This window comes from Camelina sativa, chromosome 7, assembly GCF_030686135.1.
Source record: "Camelina sativa cultivar CO46 ecotype springtype chromosome 7, ASM3068613v1".
NCBI classification, from domain to species: domain Eukaryota; kingdom Viridiplantae; phylum Streptophyta; class Magnoliopsida; order Brassicales; family Brassicaceae; genus Camelina; species Camelina sativa.
Genome location: NC_141886.1, coordinates 32,204,114 through 32,216,371, shown reverse-complemented (window position 1 = coordinate 32,216,371; position 12,258 = coordinate 32,204,114). Strand labels below are relative to the sequence as shown.

At 40.0% G+C, this 12,258-nt stretch overlaps 1 protein-coding gene and 1 pseudogene across 1 annotated transcript; one reads left to right on the top strand and one right to left on the bottom strand.

The window, feature by feature from the left end:
- The first annotated feature begins 2,693 nt into the window (after positions 1–2,693).
- Positions 2,694–6,983, top strand: LOC147941941 (uncharacterized). Its single transcript, XM_087458697.1, has 7 exons — positions 2,694–3,863; positions 4,070–4,115; positions 4,245–4,540; positions 4,626–4,697; positions 4,810–5,322; positions 5,423–6,595; positions 6,744–6,983. The coding sequence occupies exons 1-7, from the start codon at positions 2,694–2,696 to the stop codon at positions 6,981–6,983; spliced, it is 3,510 nt and encodes a 1,169-aa protein (XP_087314823.1).
- A 679-nt stretch (positions 6,984–7,662) lies between these two features.
- Positions 7,663–9,376, bottom strand: LOC104786957 (cytochrome P450 94C1 pseudogene; annotated as a pseudogene).
- Between the last annotated feature and the right edge of the window lie 2,882 nt (positions 9,377–12,258).

The window sequence follows — 12,258 nt, the reverse complement described above, 5'->3', positions numbered from 1 at the left end:
AAATAAAACCCACGCGCCGCAAAAGGTTTTTTTATCTTCGTTTCATTATCTAAATAAACTACAAAAAATAGCTTTCTTAAAAATAACGTTAATTCTTATTTTTTTGGTTTTTGAACGTTAAAATTTGACGTAGCTCTTCAAATTTATAAAGTATGTAACTGTAAATCAATCTGTAGGCTTATCAATGGAGGAGACTACATAAGGATTTAGAACACATTTAATTACGTCAAGATGTAGGCATATTATTTATAAAAAAAATATAATCAAGCAAAGAGAGTAGAGAGAGAGCAACTAATAAAACAACTAAGAATATACTTAATACTCTTTACCAACAACATAAAAAAAAAAGACAACTAAGAAAATACAAGATAAAATGTTGTACGCTTCCTCATTAGTACACAATGTATTATTATTATATATTTCTCGTTATAAAATATTTCATTAGATACCACCCTCGTCTTAAAACTATCTAATCATACTATGGGCACCGAAACAACTTCAACATATATATATATATATACCTATATATGTATATGTGTGTGTTTAATCATGATTTTGAAGTAATTTACATGACCAAAACTTAGTACTAGACTACTAGTAGTCAATTTATATGTGTGAATATTTTTATTATAATTATAATATGTGGATTTATATATATATATATATATATTTCAAAAGTACTGGTTCAATTCTTTATAATCTTCATATGAAAGGAAATAGTAGTTATACAAATTTCGTTTACGTTATGTAATACAAAATTTATATTTATCATCTTCTTTTGACTTATGTAATACAAAATTTATATTTATCATCTTCTTTTGACCAAATCATATTTAATTTTATACAGTATGATTTAAGAAAATCCATTAATTTTTGTAAGGGAGACGTAAAATATTAAATATAAATTAACACTCGAATTAATTTTGATTTTATTGTATCCTGTACTTTAATTATGATTTTTTTTTGGTCAAATAATTATGGTTTTTTAAAGTCATGTTATTAATCTGAATAATGTATATTGTAGGTTTTCTTCTTAATATGACAGTATTGTTGTTGGCAATTCACAATTACTTTTATTTAAAAAAAAACATAAACATAACATTAATACTAAAGTCTGTTTTAAATTCATATTTTATGAGACTTTTATCTTTTAATTAATATTGTTGTGAGACTTTTTTTTGTGTGAGTCCAGCCATTGAGAGAATAATCATCTACAAATAGAAAAAAATATGTGGAAATGGATGTCGGACCTAAAAAAAAAAAAGAGAAAAATGGGTCTCTGACCTAAAAAAAAGAAAAATCATCTACATAGTCTATTTTGTAGCTTATTTGTTACATTGCAAGAGAAGATACACTGTCTTTCTAAAAAGAAAGAAACATTCAAGTCAAGATAAAAAAAAAAAAAAAAAACTCTTCACATATTTTCCAGTGACAAAAAATAGATTATGTCTTTCTAAAAAGAGAAAAAAAAGAAAAACTGAATCAAGATGAGAAAAAAGAAGTCTTAATAAAAAAATGTTTTTAGTAAAAATGAGTCAGATCCCTTTCTCAATGAGAAAAAGGTTGAATAAGAAAATATGTCCCAAATTGTATATAAAATGAAAGATATGTTGTATCTTATGATGTCTTTGAATAATCCCACTTACTTTTCTTTATCGTTTGTGGCAGCTAGTCGACAAACTAATTCCAATTTATATTGGATGATCAAGACAGTTATTGTCAGATCAGATTTATAGAAGATTAAAAAAAACCTTCTCAAAAGACTAACAAATAAGCTGGGCAGAAGAGTATTTAAATGATTCGTGTAATATAGTAATAGTATACACATGACACAAGTGATTCGTTGACATTATTTAACCCAACAAATGTCTAGTAAAAAAGAAATGTATTGTGTAATTGTATTGTTTTAGTAAGATGGACACGAAAAGTGTTTACCAAAAATATCAAATCAAATAATCATTTTACAATCTCTACATTACACACAATATGCCCGACAAGATGAAAAGAAAAGAAGATTACACAATATACATGAATCTTTTTTTTCAAAATGGTTACAGTAAAAAATTCTTATCGACGTAATCATCGAATAAAAATCCAGATTCTCTAATCCGCAATAGTAATCAGTAATCACTACATTCGTTTACACATACACATATTCGTGCGAATCAAGCAATCTTTGCATAAACCATCGTCTCAAATACTATAACTATATAAAATGTACATAAATCTGAACGTCATTTTTGGTCACTTCCGTAATCATATTAAATTCAAGCATTATACAATTGAGATTCGAAGAAATTTTAGACCCACTTGGCTTTTCTTCCTAAATTCAATAAGAGATAATGATACACATCTCTGTGGCTCAACTTCCCTCCGTTTTACTCTGGAGGTGATCACAAAGGTGATTTAGGATTTTTTGCTTTTTGCACAAGATTTGATACCGTCGGGGGTTTTTCCGCCGGAGAACGGGGGTCCACTGAGTGTGGTTGGATCTCCGACGATCCTGGATCTTGAGGAAGGTGAGGTATTACCGGTTGTCGGGCTTGAAAAAGTTTCTCCTCCAAGAGTGCTAAAGGAGAATGATACTGAGGGGGGTTCTTCTGCAGTTACTTCGGAGTTGCAATTGGTTTCTCCTCTTGCCACTCATGAAGGTTCACTGCAGCGGGGTGTCTATGGTTAAATCTAAGGGGGACATGCCTAAGGTCGATCTGGCTGTTGAGGAAATAGATGGTATGCCTACAGTAAAGTTGCCAAATAAGGTTTTTGAGGAGGCTCATCCTCTTTGGGAGGATTTCCAGGTGGGGAGATTTCTTGCAAAAGCTCCTTTTGTGGGAGGGATTCATGCATTGGTAAACAAGATCTGGACACTTGGGGATAAAACACTGAAGATTGATGTTTATCCAGTGGATAACAATGCGGTGCGATTTCGAATCCGGGATGAGCGTACGCGAACTCGTGTGTTGAAGAGAGGTATGTGGAATCTGTGTGGTGTTCCGGTTGTTTTATCAACGTGGAGTCCCATTGCTGAGATGGAGCCGGAAGAGATTAAGACTATTCCCATATGGGTTATAGTGAAGAATGTTCCTCCAAAATATTTTTCGTGGGAGGTTCTGAGTGCGATCACAAGCCCACTAGGTACCCCAAAGCAGTTACATTCGGATACAGAGTCGTGTAAGTCGTTCACTGAAGCAAAGGTGTTGGTGGAAGTTGATTTAACAAAAAGTTTGCCAAACAAAATGTCTTTTAAATCTGAGAGAGGTGGTGACACCATCGTGGAGTTTGTTTATCCTTGGCTGCCAGCTCGTTGTGCTCTTTGCTCTAAATGGGGTCATTTGGACTCAGCGTGTACAACGAGAAAGGAACAGGTGGTAACAGGTCAGGACACAGTTTTAACAGAAACACCGGATAAGCAGAATTTTGAAAATGGTGTAGTATCTGGTGTTGAGACATGGGAACAAGTAGTACAAATGCCTACTGCACAGCAAGGGGAAGATGTTGCTGTACAGAAGAGGAAAGTTGCGGATACATCAGCTAAAATTGCTGATGATGTTACGGATACGGCGAGAGATCTGGACCTTGGTTGGAAAACTCCCACAAAAGTCGTTCGTAGTCCAATGAAGCAGGATTCACACAAGGAGGAGGATTCGACTATGTCGAACTCTTTTTCATGCCTTAGCGATAAGGGTGAACAGGGTGAGGATTTGGAGGAACCTAACACTGTTGTTGAGACTAGTACTGTCGATGATACGACTCATGTAACTCTCAAGTTGCAGGAGAAACAGAGTCGTGGGGTTGCAGATGATCCGGAGCGTCTGGCAACTGGTCTTTCCATTCGTCCTTCTCTACCTCGCGCTTCAAAGGAGGTACATAAATTTTTGTCCAACACAAATTCTCAGAGCAGTAGGATCCAGGCTCCTACATCTCTTACATAACGTCTCCCTCCCAAACAACTCTGATGTCGGGGTTTTTTTGGAACATATGGGGTTTCAACAAACAAGAAAAGCAGATTGTTGTTAAAGAGTGGTTAAGACAGGGACATTTCGATTTTGGCTGTCTAATTGAAACGAAGGTAAAGGAAAGAAGGGCTGATAGAGTGGTGAAGTCAGTGTTTCCAGGTTGGTCTTTTCTCTCAAACTATGAGGAGCATCGGTTGGGGTGACTCTGGATCGTCTGGAGAAACAACGTTAGAGTTACTCCGGTTTACAGAACCTAGTAGTTGATCACTTGTTCTATTTACATTGAAGGGATGGATGAGTTCTTTGTCTCATTCATTTATGCTGCAAATCTCTCTGTTGAACGCCAAACTCTTTGGAGCGATTTGCGACATCATCAGGACTCTCCTTTATTTAGGGATAAAGCTTGGCTTCTCTGTGGTGATTTTAATGAAATACTGGATGGTGATGATCAATCTCTGAATGCTTCCACCCCTTTTTTCACGACAGGAATGAGGGACTTCCAAGACTTTTCTAGCTACTGTGAACTTTCTGATATGCATTATCACGGACAAAGGTTCACATGGTGTAATAAGCGGCATGATGGGGTAATTTGTAAAAAACTTGACATAGTTCTTATTAATAACCATTGGCTTCAGCACTTTGCCCAATCCTACTCTGTGTTTGAACCAGGGGGATGCTCGGATCACCTTAGATGCCGGTTCTACCTCTCACCGGTGGCACCAAAGATTAAAAACCTTTCAAGTTTATCAATGTAACTACCTCACATCCTGATTTCCCGAAGGATATGGAGGACCAATGGAGAAATTATCCGGTTTTGTTTCATTCTACTTCTGCAATGCACATATTTTCAAAGCAACTGAAAGGATTAAAGCCTCGCTTGCGATCTTTGGGGAAACACATGGTTGGTAACATCACAGTCCGTACAAAGGCGGCATATAAGATTTTGTGTGATATGCAGACTAAAACAATGGAAAATCCTACATCACAAGCTGTTTGTGATGAGGTGACTGTTTATGAAAAATGGAAAAAGATTTCGGACATCGAGGAGAAATATTTGAAGCAGAAAGCAAAGCTCCATTGGTTGAAAGTTGGTGATCAAAATAATAAAGCATTCCATACTGCAACTACTCTTCGTGAGTCCAGCAATAGTATCAAAGAGATTCAATGTGACAATGGTCAGGTCGTAGACACTCAAGATAAAATAAAAAGTGAAGCTGCAAGTTATTTTCAGAGTTTTCTCAATCTGCAACCTGCAGACTACACACCCTGGTCGCAAGAGGAACTGGAATCAGTTTTAGATTTTAAATGTAATGAGAGTGATCAGAGACTACTCACCCATGAAGTATCTAAGGAGGAGATCAAAAGGGTGTTATTTGCAATGCTAGGCTCGAAATCACCAGGACCAGATGGTTTTACTGTGGAGTTCTTTAAGGCTACATGGTCTACTATCGGTGATGATTTTGTAGTGGCTATCCAATCCTTTTTTTCGAACTGGCTTTCTACCAAAAGGGGTCAATTCTACTATCCTGGCTCTCATACCGAAGAAGAAAAAAGCAAGGCTCATGAAAGAATACAAACCGATTTCCTGTTGCAACGTCCTTTATAAAGTCATTTCCAAGATTCTGGCAAACCGAATAAAGATCAGACTACCAAAGTTCATCGCCCCTAATCAATCTGCTTTTGTCAAGGACAAATTGCTAATGGAAAATGTGCTTCTTGCTACAGAAATCATTAAAGACTATCACAAGGACACAATCTCTCCTCGATGTGCTTTAAAGATAGACATATCTAAAGCGTTTAACTCAGTACAATGGAGTTCTTTTACTTACCACCTGCGAGCCATTGCTTTTCCGGCACAATATGTTCATTGGATACAAACCTGCATCACAACTGCATCTTTCTCAGTCCACGTTAATGGAGAACTAGCGGGTTATTTTGGTAGTAAGAGAGGTTTAAGGCAAGGCTGCTCACTCAGTCCATATCTGTTTGTTATATGCATGAATGTGCTCTCTCGCAAGCTCGATGTGGCTGCTGCAAACAGGGTTTTTGGATACCACCACAGATGTAAACAGATGAAACTCACCCACCTCTGTTTTGCTGATGATCTAATGGTGTTTTTGGATAGATCAAAACAGTCGGTCTCAGGTGCTTTGCGGGTGTTTGATGACTTTGCAGTTCACTCTGGTCCGCACATTAGCATTGAAAAATCCACTATCTACACTGCTGGCATTTCTTTAGCTCAGCGAGATGAGATTCTCCACGAGTTCCCGTTTGCATATGGCTCTTTGCCGGTTAGGTACTTGGGATTGCCGTTGTTACCAAGGCGGATGACATCAGGGGATTACCTCCCTCTTATAGAAAAAATACGCATGCGTATAGCTTCTTGGACAACTCGTATACTCTCCTTTGCAGGCCGGTTGCAACTAATTAGTTCAGTCCTCTTCAGTTTGACAAACTTCTGGATATCAGCTTTTAGACTACCTAAATCCTGCATTCGAGAAATTGATCGGTTATGCTCTGCTTTCATGTGGTCTGGACCTTCTTTGAACACAAGAAAAACGAAAGTTGCTTGGTCAGAGGTCTGTTTACCAAAGAGTGAGGGAGGTTTGGGGCTACGGTCAATCGTAGAAGCAAATAAGGTTAGTATGCTCAAACTGATTTGGAGAACTGTCTCTTATTAGAACTGGTTCTTTATTGGTGGATTGGGTACAACGATCTCTTATTAGAACTGGTTCTTTCTGGGCTGAAAAAGATAACTTAACTTCTGGCTCTTGGATATGGCGGAAGCTGTTGAAATATAGGGATCAGGCTAAGCAGTTCTTCATGATGGAAGTGCATAATGGTACATCAACTTCTTTCTGGTTTGACAAATGGAGTTCGCTAGGTTGTCTACATGATTTACTTGGAGACAGGAGATTCATCGATATTCGTATATCTAAATCAAGCACCATGGCTGATGTAATGCATATGCAGAGGAGACGGAAACACCGGTTGCATTTGTTAACTGTTATCGAGGAAGAGATCTAGAAACAGAAACTACGTTGTTCTAGCGATCACGACACACCTCTGTGGAAGGGGAACAAGGATTGTTACCGTAACAGTTTTTCAACCAAAGCTACATGGCAACATATTCATACTCCCCACCCACAATTGGCCGACTTCAAAGCAATCTGGTTCGCACAAGCCACTCCAAAGTACGCCTTCTTCACCTGGTTGGTAGTTAAAAACAGAGTTGCTACAGGAGACAAAATGCAGCAGTGGAATCCTCAGGCAAACACAAGTTGTATCCTCTGTAACCATCCGCTAGAAACAAGAGAACATCTATTCTTCCAATGTCCTTATACACAGCTGGTGTGGGAAAGGTTAGTTAAAAAGCTACTTGCAGATAAATACACAAGCCGCTGGACAGAAGTCATCACTCTCCTTGCTGGTAATACACTGGACAAAACACTGCAACTAATCCTCGGTTATGCTCTCCAAACTACCATATACTCGATTTGGAGAGAAAGAAACGGGCGAAGACATGGAGAACACCTTTTGATGGCAAAACATCTGATCAAGCTAATAGACAAGAATGTTAGAAACCGTCTGAATTTACTTCAAGGTGGCCAAGCCACAATCATCCAAGTTTGGTTTGCAGCTAGACTCTATTGAATGTTTTTATTTTAAAATGTCTTAAAATTGATTACACAAATTTTGTAAAACGTTTATTTTTCTTTTGAATATAATTTAACATTAAATTAAAAAAAAAAGATAATGATACACATAGATGTCGTCAATTACATGTTAACAATAATTTAGTCAGTTTATAAACAGACTCTATCTATGTTTTTATAAAGTAGTATTATTATTATACATATCTTGACTTTATGAACACCAAGTCCTTTGTTGGATCAAAACCGGTAATCCACCGTTAACCGTTGCGGTTAGACCAGGTGCAAACCGTATCATCTCGGTGGACTCAGAACCAGCGACCCGTGTTTCAAACCTCCTAATGATCGCCACCGCTATGGATTTCATCTCCATGATGGCCATTTATTTCCCCACACAAACCCTAGCTCCGGCCTGAAAAACCGGGTACTTAACCGGATTCTCGGGACGGAATTTACCTTGGTTATCCAACCACCTCTCCGGTTTAAACTCTTCGTAATCTGGGCCCCAGATCCGACCCATCCGACCCATTGCGTAAGCATGGTACGTCACTCTAGTCCCTCGTTTCACAAACGTACCATCAGACAAAACGTCATCGTGCAAAGCGAATTTGGAGTCGAATTGAACCGGCGGATACAGTCTCATGCTCTCGTATAGCGTCGCATGCAAATAATCCATATCTCTCATTTCATCACAGCCGGCAGTGACCGAGTCAAAACCGGTCCCCATAATCCGGTCTAACTCTTCCCGGATCCGGTTCTCTACTTTCGGATGACGTGTCAATAACCAGAAAAATCCGGTTAAACCGGCAGCCACCGTATCCCTCCCAGCTAATAGAAAACTCACGACGATGTCTCGGAGATACTCATCATCATCCTCCGCCACAACCGCCATGAATCTCGATATCAAATCGTTGTTACCAACTAAACCGGTTAATCTCCTTTGCCTGATCAAATCACCAGCTAACCGGTTTATCACATCGATCGATTCTCTAAGCTTTTTCTCAGAACCAATCCTAAAAAACCTTTTGAGTTTCCATAACAGAGGAAACGGAGCTAAAGCTCGTTTCGCCGATAACGTCGACGCCGTATCGAAAGCCACGGCGAATTCCGATGTCGGTAAAGGTAACCGGAGACAATCCGGGTCAAACCCAAACGACAGTTTACTAATCGTATCAAACGAGAATCTTCTAAACACATCTTGCAGATCCAGAACCGAACCGGGACTGTCCGAGAACGATGTCAGGATCGGAACAAGACGTGTCTCGATCTCGGTCCTAACAATCTCATGAGCGAACACTCTCACGGAAACACTCCCGAGTTCCAAACTCGCGAGTTTCCTCTGGAACCGCCACGTGTCTCCATCGGAATTGAAGATTCCACGGCCTAAGAGATCACCGAGTATAACGGAGAACTGTTTGCCTTTCGGGTAGTTGTGGAAATGGGTTTTGAGGATATGTTCGACGTTCGATGGATTCGCCGTGACCACGCTGTTGAGAACGTGGACTTTGATCGTAGACGTCGGAGAACTCCGGAGGAGGTGAGTGTACCAGTCGCTGAGGTTGACGAAGTCTTTTCTCCAGCTTGAAGTGAGGTAAGCATGACAGATCTCGCAGTTGCAGTAACGTAGCTTTTGAAGGAAGAGTATGTGGAAGAGTGAGAATGTTACGAAGAAGATGACTGAGACGGTGATGAAAGATATGATTACTAACATTGCTGAAGAGAGAGAAGAGAAGGTGAGAGAGAGGGAAAGAGGAGAGAGAGAGATGAGTTTGTGTGTTATACGAGAAAACGTTGGAGTCAATTAAATAGAAGATTCTTTTCTTTTTTTTTCTTTTTTTTAAATCATTTTATTGTGGACAGACATGTGTTCTGTTCATTCATTTGTAAAATATGTGCGTTTTTTTTTTTTTTTAGTTTCAAAAAATATTTCTAGGACCAGCGGTAAAATTTCAGAGAAAATATTTTTTTTTTGAAGTAATCAGTGATTACGATATTTTTTTGATGTTTTAAGATTCGTTATTTTGCAGCCAACAGGTTTTTTTTTTTTTTTTTTATAACTGTTAATTATATTACCAAAATGGAACTTGAGGTTTACAAGAGTTTAAAGCAGCAGTTACAGCCTAAAAAAAAATAAAAAGCTGTAGACGACATTTGTGACAGATCCGAGAGGGAAGAAGCTAAAAAGCAGAGAAACTGAACTGAATAGTTGAGTATGCAGGGTTGAAAAAGCATCGAGCTCAGCCACTGATGTGGGCGAGCAAAGGAGCCAAAAGACCTCTTCCTTGTTTACTATATTGGTGAGCAAGGAGGATGTCTCTGATAGTTCTGTCAAGTACCCGGAAGATAGCATCAGGAGAGGATATAGGTCCTTCGTGTAGACGAGAGTTGCGCTCTTTCCAAATAGCGTATATGGTAGCCTGAATGACAATCTTCTTCAATGTGGAGGGGAGGTTTCTGGTGGTGCTGAGGAGCCAATGAACCAGAGTCTGTCAAGAAGAGAAAATGAGAGGTGGAAGACCTAGTCTAGGGAGCACGTGACCCCAAAGCTGTGTGGCGTAGCTGCAGAGTAGAAAAAGATGGTCCCTTGTCTCTTCACTATCCGAACAAAGGACGCAAGTAGAATCAGCAGTAATCCCCCAGGGAACGAGTCAACATTTCACAGGCAGCCGATTGAGATTTGCAACCCAGAAGTGAAACGAGTGTTTAGGGATGCCACGCTTGAACCAGACAGCCTTGTGCCAGCTTTTGGGAGAGGATGCGGGTCTCAAAGCTTCCCAGGTGAGTTTAGTGCTAAAAAAGGTTTTCCTAGCGCCCTCCTGACCCCAAGAGAAAACATCCGGTCCTTGATTATCAGTAGGGGGATCCAATAAAGGCAGAGTGTTCCGGACTATGAGCAAAAGAGGATTACGAGTCCTGCTTGATGGAAGTTTCCAACCATGCGGACCAGCTCCTTGCGCTACTTTAGCCTCCCGAGGAATACCCATTAATCTTGGTCCAGCAGGACCCAGGTAGTCAATGAGAGGACCCAAACCGCACCAATTATCATACCAATAACTCATAGTTTTACCATCACCAATGGAACTTCCCAAAAGAGATTTGACCAACGGTTTCCGAGCATGGAGATAACGCCACATCCAGGAGGAACCTTGGGGGACATCAGCTATCCAGTAACCAGCGTTCTTGAGCATGTGTTTCTTCATCCAAGCAACCCAAAGAGATCCACTATTCGTGATTAGCATCCAAACTAGCTTCATAGTCAAGACTTTATTCCAGATAACAAAGTTGCGAAGGCCCAGTCCACCTTCTTTCTTTGGTAGACATATGTCTTTCCAGGAAACTTTGACAACAGGGCGTCTGGTGATGTTTCCAGACCACAGGAACGCGTTACACATTGTCTCTATAGCTCGCAGGCAGCCTTTTGGTAAGGCAAAGGCTGAGGACCAGAAATTTACCGTGTTGTAGATAACCACAGAGATTAATTGGAGTATGCCAGCAAAAGAGAGGAGTTTTGTAGACCAAGCAGAGAACCGCTCTTTGATCTTGTCCAGCAGCGGAGAATAATTCTCTTTCTTAAGCTTACGATGAAGTAAAGGCAAGCCAAGGTATCGCACAGGTAGGGAACCAATCTGGTAACCAAGTTGATCAAGGCCATCTGTCGGAGAGCCTGCCACGAACAATGTGGATTTATCTCTATTCATATGCAATCCAGATAGAGTTTTGAAGGTGTCAAGCAAGGAGGCAATCTCCTGGAGAGAACTGAGCCCTCCATCATAGAAGATCATGAGATCATCCGCGAAGACAAGGTGGAAAATAAGAGGGTTCCTGCCAAGAGGATGATAGCCTATATGACCTGTTGCGAACCTGGAATTGAGCATGTTGGTCAGAACTTCCATAACAATCACGAAGAGAGAAGGGGAGAGCGAGTCTCCCTGTCTTAGACCTCTGGCTCCTCTGAAATATCCACAAAGTTCCCCATTAACCTTAACAGAGAAGGAAGTGGTAGTCAGACATTGCTTAATCCATGCGATGAACTTGGGCGGGGATTGGGCAATCTCTAGCACCCTTAAGATGAAATCCCACTTGACACTATCGAAAGCTTTCCGAAGGTCAACTTTCAAAAGAGCTCTAGGAGATATGTTGGTTCGACCAAAGCCTTGGACCATCTCCGTAGCCAGGAGCACGTTTTCAACTAGCAACCTACCCTTGACAAAGGCAGACTGGCAGTTGGAGATCATGAGAGGCAACAAATTCTCCATTCGGCGAGCAATTATTTTGGAGATGGTCTTGTAGATCACGTTACAGCAAGAGATTTGTCTAAACTTGGTGATATGCTCAGCTCCTATCTCTTTTGGAATTAGACTCAAGGCGGTAGCATTTGTTTGCTTTAGGAGATTTCCTGTGCTAAAAAACTCCTTGACAGCCGCAATGATATCATGACCAATTATATCCCAAGAAGTTCTATAAAACTCTCCCGTGTAACCATCACGGCCCGGAGTCTTGTTTGTTGGCATAGAGAAAACTTCCTTTTTGATTTCATCATCCGTGACATCAACAATAAGAGAATCAGAGAGGGATTGGCTTAACCTGAAAGGGATAAAATCCCAGAGTTGCTCAATCTCAGTAGAGGTGAGAGTAGAAGAGTCTCCCCC

What these genes read in the sequence shown, in the direction of transcription:
- LOC147941941 (XM_087458697.1), top strand. Translation starts at nt 2,694, where the DNA reads ATGCCTAAGGTCGATCTGGCTGTTGAGGAAATAGATGGTATGCCTACA. An exon ending in TACCTCGCGCTTCAAAGGAG is followed by an intron (nt 3,864 to 4,069) that starts GTACATAAATTT and finishes ATTGAAACGAAG; the next exon opens with GTAAAGGAAAGAAGGGCTGA. An exon ending in GGTGAAGTCAGTGTTTCCAG is followed by an intron (nt 4,116 to 4,244) that starts GTTGGTCTTTTC and finishes TTTACATTGAAG; the next exon opens with GGATGGATGAGTTCTTTGTC.